Raw genomic sequence first — 22,783 nt, forward strand, 5'->3', positions numbered from 1 at the left:
ATTCCGCATCGCCTATCTGTGTATACATATTTGTCCGCTATTTTAAAATATGGAATGTATAGCATTGCACTACCCCTGCATACATTCTGGAATAAACTATTATTATTATTATAAGTTAGTTCAAAACGTATTCCATCTCAGAGTACAGTCTGCAACCTGGCAGGCAACGGACGCGTGTAACTGTACGTTAGTCGCACTAACACGTTGAGACCCGAATACAAAACAGGATAAATAAAACGTTGCGATGGAGGAAGAAGTTGATCCGCATGACTACATATCCAAAGCTAAGAAAGAAATTGCTGAAATGACCGCATTATTCGATGAATCAAGAATCACAAAAGAAACAAAAATAGAAATCTCGAAAAAAATTAGCTCTATTATGGAAAATATTTCGCATATGGCGATAGACCTAGCAAAACTGAAAGAAAAAAATACAATGCTGAAGGAAATGCTAAAAACGAAAAATGAAAGAGTAACGTACGCGTCAGCAGTAAAAACCAACTATCACCAAGAAGAGATTGAAGAAAAAAACTTTCCAATTATAATAACATCATTAAATACGAACCAAAATCAAGACCAACTTAAGGAAACAATACAAAATAAAATTAAAATATCTGCTCTGGGCATCGGAGTAAACAGCATGAAAAAAATAACTAACAACAGATTAATTATAACTTGCCCTAAAAAAGAAGATGCAACCAAACTGAAAAATGAAATAAACAAAATATCAAAAAAAGACATTACGGCAGAAGAAATACAAAGAAAAAAACCGTGTGTAATATTCAAAGGAATACAAACAAATTACACAAAAGAAGAATTTTTAACAGACTTAAGTCTCCAAAATGATGACATTAAAATAATGACAGATCAAAATCCTGATATATTTCAGGTGAAAGCTATCACCGACAACAAAAGAAATAAGTCCCACAATATAATTGTCGAAACAAATGGAAACATGAGAGATTACCTTATAAGAAAAAAACGTGTCAACTTAGGATTCTTGAGGATATATGTTGAAGACTGCTACCCTTTAACGCAATGCTACCATTGTCTAAGATTTGGCCATACTGCACATAAATGCCTAGATAAAATAAAGGATCCAAGATGTATGCACTGCGCCGGAGCTCACCAATACCGGGAATGCAAATCTCTGGACTGCCCCCCCAAATGTGCCAACTGCTGGGATTCTAATCAAAAGAAACAAAAAAATTTCCCTACGGATCACCTACCAAATAGTATAGCATGTAAGTTTAGAAATTATATGTTAAAAGTTGCCAAACAAAAAATTGATTACAATGCAGAATAAATTAACTATTTTAATTAAAATCAATAATTTAAATATTCAGCCTGACGGCATAGTGTTAAACAAGCCATTTACAAATCATGAGTCACTGCCGATTGCTTATCAGCGGCAGCACTCTTATTTTAAATATATTCAGACGACAATAAACAAAAATAATAATAGAGGTGTTGCAGTACTCATTCTGAAGAAATTCATTATTGTTAATATTTTAGATTACCCAATATTTCTTACAAACTGCATTCAAATTGAAATAAATATAAAAATGACATATGTAAACCTACCTTTCAATCATTACTCAAATAAATACTTAGGTATAGTAACCAGAGAGGTTGTAATAAATTATCATATTAATAGCACAGAATTTGAACTAATTATTTTATAAAACATTGCTTTAAGTAATTATCTAGAAGAAGATAATGAAGTAGATTTTTTAAGAACTAACGATCTACAACAGTGGATAAATATTAAAAAAAGTGATGTAGGGGAATTAATTTGTATTCATGTAAATATCAGATCATTATGTAAGAATTGGGATGTTTTGCATGTTTATTTAAGAAATTGTTGGGAGCGTATAGATATTTTAATGATTAGCGAAACAAATATACAAGCTGACCAAATTAATATGTATGAGATTCCGGGCTATTCAAATTACAACTATTGTCGTAATAATAAATCAGGTGGGGGCATATCGCTATATATAAGAAACAGTATGGTATTTAAACAATCACCACTAGAATCAAATTATTTTGAAAATGTTTTTGGTGTAATTACTCTTCCAAATAAACAAAGTTTGAGTATATTAGCGATATATCGACCACCGAATCTTAACAAACTATCTTTTATCAGGGAAATTGAATCTATTCTGACGGATTTCATAGGCCTTCGAGACAATGTTTTGTTCTTTGGGGACACTAATATAAACTTGATGAATTTTAATGATCCTGTAGTAAACTCATATGAAAATATTCTTGCAAGCAATTATTTGATCAAATGCATAGACGGTGTGACGCGTGAAGCAATTGTTAGCGGGCGCATAACACAATCATGCATAGATCATATATACGTTAGGTACAGTAACGGGCTTAAACAAATGGACTCGCTATCAGCGTGTGTATGCGAGATTTCCATAGCAGATCACTATATGACAGCCGTTAATATTAAATATGATGTGCAAAAAGAACCATTAAAAAACATGAAAAAGATAACAATTTTGTCCCAAAAACATATTGATAATCACATCCGAGAAATACATTGGAATTCTTTACTCAATGAACAAGAAAGTACCTTTTTGTATCATCAAATTAAAAATAATTTCATTAATTTATATGAAAAAAGCACTGTGTCATTTTTTGAAAAACCAACCAAAAGACCACATGCGATCAAAAAATGGATAACTACAGATATTTTAGAGTTAATAAAAAAAAGGGATTTATTGTTTCGAAGATGGAAAAATTCTCCTTGTAATAAAACTTATGAAAATGAATACAGGTACATGCGAAATAATGTCAACAAATTAATTACTAAAAGAAAAAATTGTTATTTTAAAGATAAATTCAAACGTAGTTTCAATAATACTAAGCAAACATGGGATGAAATAAATAAATTGTTGGGAAGAAAAACTAAAAGTAATTGTGATGAAGTCATCTCACGATATGTGTTAAAGGAACAGACGGTGGAAAATGTAACAAACCAATATGTAAATTATTTCTCAGATAGTATAAGCCAAATGTTACACAGATGTGATTTTAAGGCATCCAATGTTAATCAAATAGAATTACCTCACAGTATGTATTTACCAAAGGCAACTCTCACTGAGATAAAAAATATTGTTAAGAAAATGAAAAATTCAAAATCCTTGGGAATGGACAACATAAGAATGTACGACATAAAAAGACATATAGATATTTTAGGACCTATTATAACGCACTTAGTTAATAGACTTATTATAGAAGCTGAATTGCCAAATGATCTTAAATGTGCTATTATTAGACCTATATACAAAGGAGGAAAGCACTCAGAAATAGGAAACTATCGACCTATCAGTATAATGCCTGCACTTGAAAAAATTTTTGAAAAATATATTTCCTTAAAATTAAATAAATACCTAGAAAAATTTGACATTATAGACCAAAAACAATATGGCTTTCAAAAGAAAAAAAGCACAGAGCATTTATTACAGGATTTTTCAAATTATATTAATAATGAATTAAACCATAAAAGACATGTTTTAGTACTATTTATAGATAACTCCAAAGCGTTTGATACAATTGACCCACAAAAATTATTAAAAATCTTAGAAGCAATTGGAATTAGAGGTAACCTACTTAATTTGTTTAAAAATTATTTATCTAATAGACATATATGTGTAAAAATATTAGAAAAAATGAGTGGGAGAAAAAAAATCTGTGCTGGAGTCCCGCAGGGGTCGATTTTGGGTCCAACCCTTTATATTATATTTGTATCAATAATGAAAAAATTATTTAAATATGTAAGACACTTTGTATATGCTGACGACACTGCTCTTGTCATATCTGATGAACAATTATCCATTGCGATTAAATATATGCAACATGACTTTACGTCCCTGATAAAATGGTCACATGACGCAGGTCTAATCATTAATACCAAGAAAACTAAATTGATGCACATACGGTCTCCACATGCTTCATTTCAGATCATGCCTAAAATAATTTCACATAACTTTATATGTATTCATCAAAACATTCTACAGCCATGTATGTGTGAAAGTATTGAACTGGTAAATGAATACGTTTATTTGGGGGTGACTGTTGATTGTCATTTCAAGTGGGATTCACAAATAAACAAAACTTGCAAGCGGCTGAGAGCGATAGTGGGTAGGATATACAAACTAAAATGTTTCGTTCCGGTGAATATTTTAAAAATTATTTACCTATCACTCGCAGAATCAACTTTACGGTATGGTTTAACTACTTGGGGTCACTCTTGTAAAACTAATTTAAACCACCTGCAATCAGTACAAAATTCTATGGTGAAGTTATTAGCTCAAAAACATATTTTTTCACAGAGACGAAACATTTCATTGTTGTATCGAAATTTAACAATATTACCGGTGCAGGCCTTATTATGGTACAAAATATTGATCCAACATATATCTGAGTCTGATTATAAAAGGAAAGTGCAACATGAATATAATACAAGGTTTACAAAGAATGACGGAATGCTTGTTCCAAAATATAATAATAAATACGGACGGCGAACCCTAGAATTTAACGTGCCAAAAATGCTTAACATGTTACCCATTAATATAAAAAATTGCGATTCCACAAATAGATTGAGATATATGCTGAAACAATGGTTACTAAATAGAGATAGTTTATATTAATTTAGTTGTGTTAATTGTATGGTTATAGTAATAATATTATGTGTGTATGTATGTAATTGATCATTAACATCCTGTTGACAAACTGCTTTATTGAAGTTTAACGGGATTGTAACTTGAAAACCAATAAAAAAAAAAAAAAAAAAAAAATCTTGGTTTACAAAGTGCAAATTTAAAAACAGCCACCACAGCAAATCCCAACATTAAAGTTGAAATAGAAATCAGTACTGGCCAGTGGTCAATCCTGCTACACATAAAAAGTAACAAAAACTTTACTAATTAACCAATCAGCTTCAAACCGAACCCTAAATACCTTATCCAAACGAAACAAAGCGATAAAACGTTAATACCGTTAAGTACATAGATATCTCATACCTACGGTCAAGGTTGTTAACACAAACACGTTGTTATCTAAGCCTAAGCCTTGTTTTTGTGGAATTTTGGTGAAAACGACCCTCAAACAAATTGGGCCAATTTATACGTAATTTCCCGACAAATTCATTCGGCGGAATACGTAACGGCTTACGCAAAAAGCGAACCAAACGAGAATTCTGATTTTCGCAATCTTCTCACATAATCTCAAAGCCTGACAAATTATCGTACCTAAACTTTAGCTTCCAGATTCATCTTGGGAATTTGTAAAGATGGAAGGTCTTAATATTTATATTACAAGAGAGGCTTTTAGAGCACCAATTTTAGAAAAAAAAATACTGACTGCCATCTTTCTCGTCTTCTACAATTCCTAAATATTTTAAAATATGAAAGATGGCGGCTAATTATGTCCAGTGATTATACTGATGACGGTTTCATGCTAACTCATCACAGTGACTATTCAACACACCTTTAAAAAGTGATATAAAGTCATTAAAAACGATGAAAAAAAAATTAACCTAACCTATTTAACCTAGTTAACAATGTTTTTGTTTCATCACTTTCCATGACTTTATATAACTTTTTAAAGATGTGATGACTTATCATTTTGATGATTTATCCGGTCACCACTGATGACATGCGTATTTCCGTAACAACGGGTTACACAAATCACATGTGAAAGCATGACATTATTTGTTGATATTACGTTAAATCCGTGGCAAGCTACTTGCAATTGTTGACAAGCTACTTACAATTGTTTTCAGCCGATGTTCGATGTGCAATAATAATATGTACATGATTATTGATTATAACAAACAGTACCTAGTAACCAGATTATTCTGCTGCATACGTGCGCCATACACGTACGAGACAAATAAACAAAACAAAATCAATATGTTATATTTTTGCGCTCCGACTTTATTTACGTTACGTTGATTGTGTTACAATGGGCTCATCCAGAGGGTTCTATTTCAATGAAAGATCCCTACTAAGGCTCCAAGGGAACGCAGTTGGTTATTGATCCAAGTTAAAGTAGGTATACACAATACTACGGCGTCCGTCACCCCCGAATTTCCCTCCGCGTACTACGTGCACGCAATACTAACTTCCACAAATGAAAAAAACACCCCTCTTACCATCCACCAAAATACGCTGCGTGGCATAAAGGGGTTGATTCCTTCGCATTGTCTCCAGAAAATTAACACTGAAACAATACTGTTTTTTACTTGGTTGGTCTGTTTTACTACACACCCGACTTGTTTTGTTATGAAATAAAGGACGCAACTAAAGAAAACAAAGGGGAAAAACGTGTTTTGTTTTGTCGCGTAAGTTCTCCAGCGGAGAAAATATTGTTTGGGTCTTTAATGGGATTTGCGGTACGATACATTGTTGTTAGAAAATACCACGGACACAATAACTATCAGATTTCGTTATCTTCTCCTAAGCAATCCTTTTACAGTTTTCCCAGATTCACAAACGTGGAACGTAGGGGTAGAAAATAATATCATATTGTGTACAAAATAAATAAAACTTTGAAATTCTGACACTTTATAAATGTTGGCCAACAAGCTAATCGTTTTCTTCCGTTTTTGATAACAGCATAACATTTTTGTTTGCTTATCGTACGTAAATCAGGAAATATCATAAAGCAAGTGTTTCTAGACGTGGGGCGCACGCTTCACAGCGGAGCAATTTTCCTGTTTTGGGCAAATCATAAATTATTTTGTCAAAAAACTTATATTTTTTTATAGTGCAACCCGGATTTTCCGAAAAAATGATGGCAACCCTAACACTTTGTGATTCGACCTCAAATCTAGAAGATTTTCGCTTGCGGCTCAATTTGATGGCGTCCGAGTTTTATATATTTTAAAGTTTTTTTTTTTATTTCAGATAGATATATACAAATTACGTAGCTCTTTTTTCCTTACCAACTTATCTAATGTATTGTAATTTTCCTAGTGTTATATTTTTTCATCTTGCATTTTTTCATCTAGTTTCGATTTTATTTCGTTTTTAAAATTTCTTTTTAAACTTTGTTTTTGTAAAACAAAATATTTTTGAAGAGAACTTTTTGAATGAGAACGGAAATTTTTGCGGCATCAAAATGGGGAATGGCATTAACATAAAAGATTGAGAAATACTGACGTAAACACCAACAAAATAGACTAGACCAACAAAATGGTGTAATTGATACAGCCATCCTAGAAGGGATATGAAACCATTTAATTACTATCAGACATCCGATAGGTAAAATTCATGTTATTCCCGTGTGTTTGGAATATTTTGATTGCGAGAGAAATCAAAATGAATTGTTGGTGGTAGTACAACATTGAAATCCGCAGCACACATACAAAGTAATGTGGGCCATATATATGTATCACAGACAGATGGACGACGCTCTGTGAATATACTACTGAATACAGTAAGACCTCTATCAACGAAGCAGATTCCGCAAAATATATCATGGGAAAGAAAAGGACATTATTTTAAAAGGCGCTAAGGAACTATAACTTTGAAAAGCAATTTTACTCTGGTACTTTTGCAATATGCACAATTTAGTAAATTAGACAAGTTTTATGTTCAAAGAATAGCAATACTATATTTTCAAGATCCCCTAATATACATTTTGTTTTTACTCCGTATTTTACTCAATAAAAATGTCCAAATTTCGAGATTGTTCCACGTAACAGTATTTTCAGAGGTCTCAATCGTTATCTTAAAAAACAAGTGCTTCAGTCTTACGCAAAATATTTACATTCTCCACGTTATCTGTGCATTTTTGCGCACTTGACAATAGTGACGGGCATAATCGAGAAGTCTACTCGAAATGATCTATTATTTCAGTAATTGAAATATCTCGTAATAATCGATAAATTAATATTATTTGAACCTAAAATAATTTATCAAAGTGGAAATTCGAATATCTGGCGTCCTCTTATTATTGATCAGGGAATAATAATGTTGTTGTTTTAATTAGGAAGCGAAATTTTGAAGTCGTCATTTGGCCTGGTCCAAAGGATGAATGCGATACATTATTGTTTCAATCAATGTTAATTGTTTCGAAAATGTTGAAATATAGTTTAAATGATTGATTTTATAAAACTTATTGATTTTGATTTTTTTTAAATTATCGAGGCATCACTGTTTAGTGAATATGAAATATGACTTTCGCGAAATGCCCATAGAGCCGTAGCAGCTCCGCATCGCTGCCCAAAAGAGCCGCTACACATAGTTCGAGAATAAAAATAGAGGTTATTGTGTAAAAAGGAAGGAAAACGATGTATAGCTGTGCTCGCAGTTTCGAGTGCATTGAAGTAAATACACTTGTATCGAATGTTTTCAAGAACTTCGAGAATCCTTTATTTTATACTGTTAACTATTAGCTCTTCGAAACGGATATCAAACAAAACGTTGAGTAGTTACATAGAATTTTAGTTACTAGTTAGATAAGTTAAAACAGACAGAATTGAAAATTACTGTATTATATAGGATAGTATCTATTGGAAAATATCAGTATTTTGGCCTCAAATTCAAATTTTAGTTTTGTATGAAAAAGGCCGCGCAACCGTTCACCTTATGCACATCACATGCTGAACTTTTTATATTACGTTGTTATGTAATTTTATTTTGGTCTTAAACGTTGAATGACGTTTTTTTATTGGTTGATGATATAAAAATCCTAACACTGTCAAACTGACGCGACAAATAAATACAACAAAAAAACGGAAGAAAACGATTAGCATGACGATCTCTACATTAGAGGTTCCACAGTTTCGAAATTATTTTATTAAATATTGTGTTTTTTCCATCTTTTATCTCATGATTTTGAATCTGGGAGACTATAAAGGGGTTATTTAGGAAAAATAAAATTAAATCTTATAGTTTTTCACTGTCCATGAAAAGTTTTTAGAACTGGTTTCGAAATTACGATTATTTATTCGAAGTTGACACAACACTTCGATGCACTTTTCCAGCCTTCATAATATCTAATAAATAGTATCTTGTGATCGTGTCTACCTATCTACCTACAGAGTTTGTACGACGGCAGTCCCACAAGCGAGTAGGCGAATGGGGCTCTATTTGGACAGATACCATTATCATTAGATGCAAATAATGCTATTGCGCACTATCTAACTGTGATTTATGGAGGTGCCCAAAACAATTCATTCCATATTTGCATAAATTCAAATTTCAGCAGACATGATGATTTTATGAAAGTATTTAGGTAGATTTGGACAGAAATTCACGTGTGATAAAGTCATCAAATGGCCAAATGAAAGGTTCCCGTTAAATGCCAATTCTAAGTCCGTTTTACCTTTTGAGGCTGTTGTTGAGTTTATTACAATAGTATAAAAAGCTGAAATGCACCTAGAATCGGCGTTCAACTGCGTCAAAAAATTGTGCTATGGCCATCTGATAACAATGTTACATTTGAATTTTTACGAAACAACTGGGCCTTATTGTTTTAACTGCAATAGGGTATTTTCAAAAATCATAAATTAAAATCGTTAAAAATGTATAGAACATGTAAAGTTTATTTTTATTATTATGATTATCGTACTAAAATATGTAATTTGAATATGTACATTCGTAATCAATGATTTCAAAAACGATCTAAAACCGCACGTCCCGAAACGGTTCCAACATTCAATTCAATGGTTCCAACTGGCTACAACGTCATTATGACATAAAACGCCAATGTCTGGTAAGACGGCTGTTTCCAATGAATTCACGAATAAAATCGGTCACAGTCCTCCCTGGTGAGGAGGACTGCGAAACTTAAAAAATCAATTTATGCTTTATACTTACATCTTGTGCAAACTAACTAAATCTTAACATATACAAATTCAGCTTACGAAAAACTCGAAAAGTAGCCGATTGATATCGCTTAAAAGTTAAAAGTTTGTTCTTATTAGTGCTAGGAGTGTTTAGAGAGTGGTTTGAAAGAAATCGGGGACGCCCGAAGAATACTTAACGCAATATCTCTGCACTGGAATGAGATACAAAGTAGAATTAAAGTCACATTGTCGTATATAGTGGTGAATGGTGGAATAAGTCGGAGAAAGACATTAGCAATAGCGAAGTCCACTAATAAAAAAAAATATTTTAAAAATAGGCGTGGGCATAGTGAGCGTGCATTTTAATTAAAACAAAATTAATAATTTAGACCACACTGGTACTTAACTATCCAAATAATGTGATTTATGAACTGGTAAACAAGACATTCGATTTTTTTTTATGTAACCGAGCAGATATTTTTGTAGCATTATTCCTCATGGTAACCAAATAAAACAGATTAAGGCTAAATAGAACACGATAAAAACAGAACATTAAAAAATGGTTTTATTTTTTGAAAGTTATAGACTTTCGTAAATAAGTAGGTAATGGTCAAATAATCAATTTTCCAGAAAAAAAGTATCCACTTAACATATTATTTATTATAATGTTGGGTTAGATTGCGTTAAGTCATGGGTTGGGTTAAGTTGAGAACATGTCAAGAGTCAAATCAACAGAAGCGTATGAGAGTGAATGAAACAAGGAGTGTGTGCAAAGACCGGGCCGTTTTATTATAGTCCTGTTTTATCGTGTTCTGTTTTATCGTGTTGGGTTTTATCATGTTCGGTTTAACCGTGTTCCTTATTTATCATATTCTGTGCATAATTTTTATCATGGAATTCCTTAAATTATCTACATATAAAATGTAGGTATAATATTGGTTATTGAACTTACCACTTCCAGAATTCTTCCCGAAGGCATTGGGGTCAGTCTCCAGAGTTTTCCTAGTGTCTTCCAGAACATCTCGGCAGATGGGGGTTACCAGGCCAGCAGGACATTCTCTGCGAAAATAAATTATATATTTAAATCATCATGAATCTTTTGAAGTAAACCTATTTTAGAGAAAACACTGACATTTCACGTTACTTTTTCTATATGTGTAACTGTTAAGTCAAAGGTTCATTAAACCTCAAAGATCTATCGTATAATATTAAATATATTTTTGAATCTCGGAATAGGGGATACCATAGGCGAACAAATTAAAGAAAAAATCGTAAAATAAAATTAAAAAAACTGAACATATCGTTTCGAGAGTAAAATACGAAAATAAACGTTGCATAGCTCATGATGGAGATAACGTTGTGTGCTTAAAATATAGCCATAAAAAATGGTCAAAATTTCATGATGCCAGAAGACATCGTGAGAGTTCCAGTTTCAAATAAACAGATTTTCTTTTTATAAAATATGATAAGAAATATATATATATATATATATATATATATATATGTTCAAAGAATAAAGTATAATGTATTATTTCATTATATTATGTAAAAGCCAAGCTGGGCCTAAAACCAAATAAAAAATAATAAATAGAATATTTAATCGAATCCGTAACCGTGCAACTTAATATCAAATGACACGACCATTAAACCATACAGGATTTCTCTCCAATTACAACAGAACTCCATTCGACATCAAGCGAAAACTTATACGAGTTTAATCCTACAACATATAATTTTGTTAAGCCTTCAACCCAATGATTGATTGGCTGTTGATTGGTAGAATGAGGATGGATTGATTGACTATGGTATTGTTTGCAGTAGATTGACTGCTGCTTCGAGTGTCATGATGAAATTGCTGAAATAAGGTCAAATTGGCATTTTTCAGATGACTTTGTTTGTAAAAACGTGTAGAGATAAAAAAGAATATCGCTAGAGGCCTGTTGTTATCATGTTTGTTTGATATTGGTATCGCTTGTTATTAAAAAAAGCTTTTTGTAGTACACAGATAAAATCCGCATTAATATTGGGAAAAACATAACTAAGATTTTTTTCATTTATGTGGGAGAAAGGTTGGGTGGTACTGCACGATAGTCTAAACTGAAGTCATATTAATACAAAGCCTCGAAGATTGCATTTCCGCGACCGGAAGATATTTCTATCTTTGGTCCATCAGAGGGAGAAAACGTTCATAAATATGACGCTTGGTCGTAGGCGAAACAGTTTTTAAGCATTTGAAAAGTTATCTGTTCATATTTATGACCGGCAAGATACTTGGCTTTTAGCCCAGAAGTCCCGGGATAAACTAAAGGGAATACAAACAGTTTTTTCTTCATAAATCCTCTTGATATATGACCGTGATACACCACGGTAAAATATCTCCTTAGTAGATTTACAGCTCACGTGCTCAGCTTGAGCATCCGAAAGCCAAAACCTAAGGACGCGTTAATGGTTCGGGGGATGTAGCTCCTCTTCCTTCGGGCAACTCCTAGAATCTCAAGATCATTCTATAGGTTGATCGTCATGGTCTTTTAGGCATAATATATTAAAGATTAAAGGATATCGGCATTGAGCTCAACGTTGAAGGGTGCTTCGCTCGAGATTCAAGGAAAACGACAGCACAAGCGTGATGGTGCCGTGACCAGGAGGGTGATCGGGCAACTCCTGGAATCTCAAGTCCATTTGACAGGTGGATCGCCTTGGTCAATTTGGTATAATATATTGAAGATTAAAGGATGCCAGAAATGAGTTCAATGTTCAAGAGTGTTTCGCTCGAGATTATAGGAAAGCCACAACACTAGCTCGTTAGGCTACATTCGATTACGAATTTGTTCATTTTCAACTTTAGAGGAATTTGAGAGGAGAATTATTTTCAACTCTTTCAAACACATTTAAAATCTTATGGTAATTAATTCGGTTGCTTGCCTAGTGTCTGGTTTTCAATCAGGCGTCGAGGGATCGATGGTCTGCTAGCTTTCCACCATTGGATGAGTAACACAACATGGAGGGTTTAAAATATTGTTCGGTTATTCGTAACATGTGAAAGTTAGTCATTCTAAAAACATGGTGATTTAAATAAACATAGTAAAAATTCAAGCTGATTATAATTCATATCATTTTTAAATAACGTCTTTTGGCTTTACTATGATAACTTATAGTATAAGATGAAATTAGAATCGTGTAAAGTGTAAGTAATAAAGAGGAGCGTGTAAAACAGCAAAGGAAGAAGTTAAGAACATAATGTATAAATAACAAAGCAAAATGAGATCCCGTTTAAGTAATACAATCAATATCAATTTGGGAGGCAGGTTAGGGTACCGCCGTTCCGGGAACCATTTAAACCAACACATCTGTCTAAGGTCACCCCAAGTGATTCGCTACGTTTGGTGATTTAGCAGGGGAGCCTGGGTACATCGGGTGACGTGTATTCAGGATGCGCTAGCCCACAAGCTGCGTAGCTTGCCAGATCGGGAGAGGCTGGTTTGGGGAGACTTTTTGACCTCTCCAACTGGTCATCTTGACCGATCACCTCGCGCGGCAGCGGTAGGGATATTTTCATACGTCCGTCACTCCTGTACACAATGATTCCTAGATTCCTACCCAACCCTCATAACCTTTTCACTCCCAGAACATACCCTACTTAAAACGACCCTCCACACAGCATTCCCAAAGATGACATAGGTCCTGAGTGAAATTATTTCCATCAAGGCATCAGTTAAAGTTAAAAAAATAATATTATAGTAATACAATGACAAAAAATATGCATACACTTTATGCATAAAAAATATATATGTAACTAACTGGCGAAGCTTAATGGCAAATCACTATTTTGATTAATCTTTATGACGAATTTGTGTACATTATGAATACCAAAAAAATATGTTTTAGGAAAATTGAAGGTTTTCCTATCGTTTCGTTTAAGTAGAATACAAATAAATAAATAAATTACTCAATAAAAAATATAAATGTAAACTACTAGAAGAAATATTTTTCAATAGAAACGTATGAACGCATAAAGGAAACAACTTTAAAAAATACAGTATTATAGTTAACATTATCTGTGACAGTTTCACTTGATTAACTTCTTTGCTCTCTTATAAAATTATTTACAAAATAAATAAAAACCAGCTTTGTGCTTGAAATCGAACGTTTCTAGACTCCGTTTGTCAAGCGATCTTAATGCCTATTATCAACAATATAAGGTATACCAAGAATTTACACATTTTTGGCTTGTAGCTTCCTCTTAAGATAAAGATAAGGTACACAGTAAATGTTCATGGGTAGGTATATGATAAGTAGAGTATATTTCAAGTTAAAAAATGAGAATTGTGTAAGTAATAAAGAGCTCTTAGGAGCGTGTAAAACAGAAAATAATAGAATATAAAAGTTAAGAACATAATGTTTGAACATAACTGGCAAAGAAAGGATGAAAGTAGATTAAATGCTGTTGAAATGAGATCCCTGAGGCGTATGTGTGGTAAAACCATGTTTGATCGTGTGAGGAATGTGGAGATCCGCAAAGAGTGCAAGGCTGATGTAAGCGTAATGAGTAAGATTAAGAAAGGGACGCTTAGATGGTTTGGGCATGTAGAGCGAATGAGCGAAGATAGGAGTGTAAGGAGGATATATGATGCAAATGTGAATGGTAGCAGAAGTCGGGGACGCCCGAGGAAGACATGGCACGATCAAGTGAATCAGATACTCGAGTCGGGCCATGTCAAGAGTCAGAATAATAGAAGAGTATGTATGAGACGATGTATGAATGTGAATGAGGCAAGGAGTGTGTGCCAAGACCGAGTTGTTTGGCGGTCCGTCCTCTCTGCCTACCCCTGCGGGGAAACGGCGTGATGGTTAGTTAGTTAGTTAGTTAGTTAGTTAGTTAGTTAAGAACATAATGTAAATAACAAAGCAAACAGTGAGATATTGCAATGAATTACGAAGTTATATACCTGGAAAATGGCCTGATTTCGAATATGAAATGAGAACGTCAAGAAATGCGAGGAAAGTCTAAAACGAAGAGAATAGGCTGCCATCGATAAAGTTTAGTGTAAATAATACACTCTGAATTGTCTGAGTGCGGTCGGAAACAGTCGATTTGAATCACTAATTTTAACCGTACTAATGGAAATATGGGTCTATTTTGTATTTAAAAATATTGCGCTGGCAACACCGGTAAATGTGAATTACTTCAGAAATTTAAAAAAAATGGTTTTAGTAAACATTCATTTTAACTGACACATTGGTGTGCATTGTTAACTTCCCTTGAAATGGGAATTAGATTAATGCGTAACCTTCTGAAGACGAGAACGTCCCAGAACTCAATTCATATCTGTATTTTAATACTGGGTCCATCGTCAAATCCTTAATTTCAGGATCATCAAATAAGCCGAATAACCATGTTGCAGATAAGATTATTGAAGCTTCTTTCGCAAATTAATATCGAGATGCTGATAGTAGTTAGCAGTAGTACAAAGTGCACAAAATATTAGTAATCTCGAGTGGAATCACATCATAATTTACCTCATGTCATCTTGTCATCTCTGGGAATGTCGTCTGGATGGTAATGTTGAGGAAAGGAAGGAGTAAACGGGGTCTTGAAGGAGTAAACGTTATTTTTTAGTAATCCAACAACACTATGCAAAAATGATTATAAAGAGAAACCGCAGAATAATTTATCGAGTACCTAGTAATTAATTTATTGAATGTTCGTGTAGAATTTTGATTATCAAGGAAGGTTTTCAAATCCACCAGGAAGGAATATATCATAATTACTTACAAAACATTAATTACATAGTGTTTGAATTTTTGCAGGTGCTAACCAAGTCACGCCACATTTGCTGCACCGAATGCGCTAGAAATGCATTATTATCAGATTCAGTGGCGGCCGGTGGTCAAAATATGTGGGGGTTCACCGGATTACAACATTAAGTCATAAAATAAATTAAATAAAGGTACATACCTATTTATAAAGAAGTTCTATTCTCTGTTCATTTTGTTTAGCAAAGACCTCTATCAATGCTTAACACTGATAGTGCGTTCAGTCTGTCCTGGCTCAACGTGTTAAAAGATTTTATTCTTTTTAACGTTGAGAAACATCTTTAGCTTTCAACTGAGGTCATTCCAAAGGTCACGAATGGTGCACAAAAGTTTTAGTAATTTCACAGTCTCGGGAAAGTCTTCTAATAAACAAGTACTATAAAAAAGTTGTAAAATTGATAAAGCGCCGTTAGCTTTTGAAAAATCGTCGCGGGCGTAAATTGCACAGAGTTTACCTTTTAGGTACTGAACTTTATTTAGGAAGTCATACGTTTTAAGCGTCACATTGAAATCATGTTCTGGGAAATTTGACCTGTATCGATTTTTATTAACTAGCTCATTATGGTGTTTACCTTAGGCACGGTAGCCTGAATCCAATTGCATTCTGATGTCAACTTTTCGTAAAACCTTTGAGCTCAAAACTTTTTGTAAATGTAAATGATAAGAATTATGTTTTTTGATTTTTTCAGAAAGGTGAGTTACATCAGTAACACCGCTGATTGTCCAAACTGAATCAACATCGTAAATTAAACACGTAAAACAAAATAAACTATTCAATTGATCACATGCACAGAGCTACAAGCTTTGTTATACATTGTTTTGTTAAATGATCGAGTAAACTTCTTCGATCCAGATTTGCACTCTTATTTTACTATCAGTTCAGGTTTTAGGTGGACCGGCATTTTTTATTATCACTTTGTTTTCAAAACTCGACCTATTATTCTTAATGTATTCCACATTCAAACTCATTCTTAATTTATACGTTGAACAAACACAAAAGTAATCATAAATTAGTATAACATGCAATTGATATGCCTTATTAATAATTGATATACAAGATCGATAAAACCTGCAATTAAACTTCAAAACTTTCTCAGAGTAAGAAAAGTTTTAAATTCAAGAGACAATGCCTGGCAACGGCGAGTACTGACTGAACTGATAATAAGTAATCTGACCATCACTCATCTCTTAATGACAAGTTTTATCCTGTATGCTTGTATCGAAGAAGCGTAACATTCGCTGAAAAATAGCAGATGGTAAATTGAAACAACGATATCGACAATAATATCAAACATACGCGTTTTAGTTTAACTTTCTACTGAATAAACCGTTCCTTCTGATGTGGTGGTAAAACTCCGAACGCCGTTCTTGATATGGTATTATTTGCAAAGAATAGTATGTAATGGTATGGACCCACGCTTTCGACTGTTCCACAGAATATGCGACAAAGCAGTTAAATTTTGGATCGCAATCGAAAACGAACTGCTACGAACATAGTCACAAGTCAAAGTCGGTCTGCAAGTTAAGCGCGCTTAATAAGTAGGTACCTTTTGAATGAGATATTATAACCGAACCGAGTTTCGTATTGTGATTAGCCATGTCGGAAATCTTGTTGGTTGTTCGGCGCTCGGGAGCACATATTAGCTGGCCGCCACTGATCAGATTCGATAGATTACACAAAAACCAATTCTTATCAGTTGAGCACGTAAAATAACGTTCACATTACACTCACTGAAACTTACAGGTATAGTTTTACAAATAAGATAGTAAATAAAACAAATACTATTTGCCTCTTTGTTTTGAATAACATTGGCTGAAATTTAAAACCTCAAGAAAGCGATGACTAATGTGCTGACAATTCAAGATAACATAATCGACACAGATTACCTATCATTTGGCCATTTGGCGTTTTATCTGTCTTTAAATTTGTTTGTTACGTTCCGGTTCCGGTTACGATTCGTGTTAGATACTACATTTTATCCCGCCAGAGTTTGCAAGATCATGGTTACTACTACGAGCTGTCAAATCAGAATAATCAATGGTATGGTACCTGGTATCTTATGATTTCGGAGGAAGTTTTGGTTTTGAATTAAAAATAAGATAAAATTAGAAATACACTTTTTTTGGACTAACTGTTCACGGAACTAATAAGGGTTCTAGAAAGTTAGTAGTATCTATTAAAAATATCGGAGATCGAAAGAAAACTGTATTTACCGATTGCAGCAGAGCAGAATTTCCGATATTTGCTATTTGTGACAAATCTTTGATAGATTTCGCTTTTACAAGAATTTGGTCACCAGTGTGAAGCCGCTAATACACAATATCCGCGCTACGAGATTTTCAAAAGTACAATTAAAAGTGTTAAAAAGAATCGGTTTCTTTCATGTCATAATTAATGTGCAAGCGCTGCCGTTCCTTGTACCTACATGGAAACTTTAAGACTGAAGATGTTCGAATGACGATAATCCAATAATAATTACCGGGTTATGGCATCATTAACGGGTGAAATATTGATAACTGAATTTGAAAAAGCACACTAATTGATATTAGATAATTTGGAGAAGGCATTAATGTGTAATAATGGGCAAAAATTATCGGTCAAATAGGGTGCATTTGAGTTAACAATTTGGGCAATTTGCTCGATATAGTGGGCTGTTGCACGTTTATATCAATTTTAATATAACAAATACACCTTTATTTGTAGAACGAGCATACTTAGTAAAGTGAAGTCATGCGTAATTTTTGTTGTTTTTGGAAATCTATTTTGAAGTGATTAAATATCATATCGCCGCGATACACGCAAAGTGCTTTAACGCACGTAGAGAAAATTCTGGCTTTTGCTGGCACGTATAATATAATTTATGCATTTACGGTACAATATATTCATATACAAGCGCAAGTTCAAGCGCCTGGCGCTATATAAATTAACCTATTAATATTATTACAAGTCTCCAAAGTTACTCAATAAAAAAAAACTTCAATAGGTTAAGCTGTAACACAAGTAGACCTAAATTCACGTGAAAATAACTTTAGACGAATTAAAGGAAATATAGTAAAATAAGAATCTTTGGGAATTATCACAAAAAATATACAGGGTGTCCGGAAACTCGTAGTACAAGCAGGAAACTGGTGAATCTACATCACATTTGGAGTCGATTTTGTAGTATATATTTTTATTATTTGAGCTTTCGTTATCGAGTAAATCGAGTTTGAAGTTGATTTTTTTTTTTTTTTAATCAAATTCTTATAAATTATTACTGAAGATCAAAGTACCCAACTAATTAAAACTATTTGAAAGTAAAACAAATGAAGAAACTCGGATTTGAAGCATTATTTTGAAATCACCCTTCATTTAACCCGGTGTAATCATAAAATATTTCTGCTCTGCAGGGTTAAAACATCTGTTATTCAACCCTAAACACCAGAAAAAACTTTAACCCTAAAATAGCCGAAAAATATTTTTTTTTGGTTTTTTTTTTTTTTTGAAAATGCTCAAATCAAAAAACTTTATGTTTTTTTGGGTTCCCCATGTGGTGTAGATTCTCCAGTTTCCCGCTTGTACTACGAGTTTCCGGACACCGTGTATACCTACATAAGATTAACGTAACAAATTGGGATATCAAAAATAAGGAATAGAACGCAGGCAAGCACATTCATCCTAAATTATTCCCCATAATACCTAACACTATATTGGCCATAGGATGCTGTGTATACACCTATTAAAACTTCCTTTCTAACCTCAGAGCAGGTGTTTCCATTCGCCAAATAACAGAATCCACACCCTGGTGGGCCAGTCGTACCGGGACAGGAGTAGTCCTGCCTGATAGTTTACTGTCGTACAGACATAATGCCTACAAATAGATTATAAAGATACGCAATATACACATAGAATGCGTTGTTCGTGTTCAAAGAATCCAGTGAGCACATAGTTGCGTCATAAGGCGACTCTCGACGTACCAAATAGAGAATTTCTATGAAGTACAGACAGATGTGTTGCATTCTTCCGTTGCTTTCCAGGACGTTGCTCTAGAAAAGCATAAAAACGCATTCCTGAAAATCTATAATTACACCGACTCGTATGTTCGTAGTAAGAATTACTATGTAGCATGGGTACGCGTTTGTTTAGATAATGTCCTTATCAAATAATAGTAGTCGTTCATTTCCGCCGCCTGCTTTACTCTTATAGACACACTGTCTACGGATGTGGCGGGGAACCGAAATAAATCACTATAAACAAAAGGGAGAATCGACAATGAAAAGTTTTAGATTTTTATCTATGTTTTTTTTATGTTTCATTTGTAGAACTCCATGTTAACTCAACACTGCAAAGCAAAAAAATGTTTGAAGATTTTAATAAATAATTTTCTTTTAGCTTTCAAAAAAATCAACCCAAAGTTTTTTTTTACTACAATACATAAAATTTAATATGTCTTTGATAAACTAGGGATAATTTTTTTTGGTTTGACTGAGGATCGAACCTTAATACCCAGGAACTGAAGACGAAAACTCAACCAATCTCTTAAATGCTACACTTCAGAGAAACGCGTTTATGATCTCGTGTGTACGTGATTGCCAACAAATTGTCATCGACAACGAGTATATCAGCCGAGTTTCAGCTCAATCGGATGTCGGGAAGTGGGTTATTTTCCATTAATTCACGAAAACAACAACGAAATTAAAATACACGAACAATTTAGTAATACATCTATCATTAAGTTCAATCATCGTATGCGTGATAGAAAACCTGACAGCTGTTACGCCCTTGAAAGCATTATCAAACTGTGACCAATCGCAGGCGACAGTTATTTATATCAATTGTATTATAATTGAATTATAAGTAGACACTTCTTTATGATACGAATATTCTCAGTAAGTGGAGTCACACGTAAGTTTTAGTGTTTTCAGAAATTTATTGCAAGTGATTCAATATAGCTGATGAAATTTGTACAAACTTTTCATTCTGTACGTTCTAGGTCAACATAATCATTTTTAGCTAGGAAAATTATATTGATTGTGAGCTATGGAGCTAAAAACTACAGATTTAAAATAAAATAAAGCACTCTGAATTGATTGTTCCATATTTTTCAATAGATTAATAAGAAAAACTTGTTGAAACTCTTATTTTTTATAATTAATAATAATAAGGAAGGGTCGGAAAATTCGCTCTTGCGATAACGCGCATTTTCACGAGAATAACGCGTAATTCGCAATTTACGGGAAAATAACGCGAATTTTCTCTTACTTTAAAATATATAAGAAAGTAATATTATTAATATATTCAAAACATTTTTTGCATATGGTTTTGACAATTTTGAATAGTCATAAAATGAAATGCCGCTAACTTCACATCGAAAATACCACGCACCATTATTTATTTTAGATTATATGTATTAAAAAAAACATTTTATAAATAATAAAATTTTAAAAAAAAACGCATTCTGCGACTTTTTGCAGCAAAATACGAAAAAGATCACTTCTGTTGCAAAATACCACCGATTTTCCTAAAAATATAACGCAAATTTTTCAGAACCCTATAAATAATTTAAATATGACGTAATTGTAAAAAGCATTCACTTTGTGGCTCATCACAATTTACAATAAAAATACATAAATTAGTTTTTGACCACTATAGTTTTATTTTCACTCTACCGGTTTCGGAAGAACCCTTCCTTCGTCAGGAGAATATTAAAAACTAAATATTGATTATTAGATTTGGTCAAAGAGTAATGGACTTTGTACAGTACTTATTGAATTCCATTATTTGTTCCGCTTGAATTGCATTATTTTACACGTGACTGATATCTGTTGGCTAACTGTTCTTCATTAGTTTCATTATTAGCACACCTTTGTTTGTATGCCGAGAACACGTAATACGTAAGCTTAAGTGATTCATTTAATCTATTGTGAAGTGAATCGTTATATAGAAAAACATGTATTCTAGATGCCAACCTATAACTACTTAATCGAACAATGAATATTTATAATTTAACAAAAATAAATTAAAGTACTGAAAATGAAAACAATATAAGATAATAATATAATCTAGCCTTCCAAAATATCAAATTGACAAACTTTAATGAGTGTTTAATGCAGCAGCACGGCTCATAACCGGGGTTTCTAAATATTCGCACCTTCATAATCTTCACTGGCTCAAGTGTCGTGAAAGAATCCAGTACCTACAAATTGTCCTGGATGGTGTTTAAATCCATCAATAAAATGGACCCACCCTACGTCTCTGAATTATGCGTCCCGGAAAACATTGGTCTAAGGCAGTCAACTCTTAGATCAGCAACATCATCAGCTCTAGGCAGACTGATGGAACCTAAGGGCAAGTCAAATACTAAGTTTGGTGATCGCGCTTTCGGAGCTTCTGGGCCGAAGGCTTGGAGTAAACTCCCCCCAGAACTAAGATATATAACAAACATAACAAGTCCAACAGAATTCAGGTCTAAACTAAAAACTTACCTTTTCAAGCTGCCATACTCTTAAATTAAATATACCATTCCTGACAGAAAGTCCAATTATATCCAATTTTCCAATTATGTCCTAAATCCTATATTTAAATTTCTTTAATAAACAATTAGTTAATGTTAATTAAGTGTTAATCTTAAGTGACCTACCAGGAAAGTATATTACTGTAACTTAACCATAGTTAGTAATAACATATAACATAACATAACATAACTTTTTACCTATTTTCTTAAATTTTACTAACATTTATACTGTTATTCTTCATGTTGTTGTACTATTATAAGTATGTCAATTATGTTAATGGCACGTGTTGTGCCGTATATGTGTAAATATGTATATGTGTAAATATATCTTGAGGTGATTTTGCAGAAAAACGGTGCTACACAAATCATCAAAATATTATTATTATTACTGTCACTAATAATACGAGGGTAATAAGAATCACGAAACTTGCTCATAAAATGAGCTAAATTGCTTGCTTATAAAATATACAGATTTGCACATAGTGCGGGTAATTTCCGATGGATGCGTCGATATTGGTTAAATGATTAAATTACACTAACATAAATTAGATAGCAACAATAATTGCAAATTATTTAATAATAATAATAAATTTGGAAGAAAACACCTTTTTTATGTTGTTAAATAAATACTAACCAATCGCGTATTACATGTGATATTGAA

The 22,783-nt window shown here is 33.1% G+C and overlaps 1 protein-coding gene across 3 annotated transcripts in view; it reads right to left on the bottom strand.

Moving 5' to 3' along the window:
* The window catches only part of LOC149421624 (uncharacterized), a 304,814-nt gene that overhangs the window by 270,261 nt on the left and 11,770 nt on the right, over positions 1–22,783 (bottom strand). For all 3 annotated transcript variants that reach the window (XM_089634946.1, XM_089634947.1, XM_089634948.1), the window contains exon 3: positions 10,767–10,873. In XM_089634946.1, coding sequence (XP_089491072.1) covers positions 10,767–10,873 — 107 coding nt within the window. The remainder of the gene's footprint in view (positions 1–10,766; positions 10,874–22,783) is intronic.

The sequence above is a fragment of the Hesperophylax consimilis genome, chromosome 8 (genome assembly GCF_061612785.1).
Source record: "Hesperophylax consimilis isolate HC1 chromosome 8, BYU_Hcon_1.0, whole genome shotgun sequence".
In the NCBI taxonomy this organism is placed as follows: Eukaryota; Metazoa; Arthropoda; class Insecta; order Trichoptera; family Limnephilidae; genus Hesperophylax; species Hesperophylax consimilis.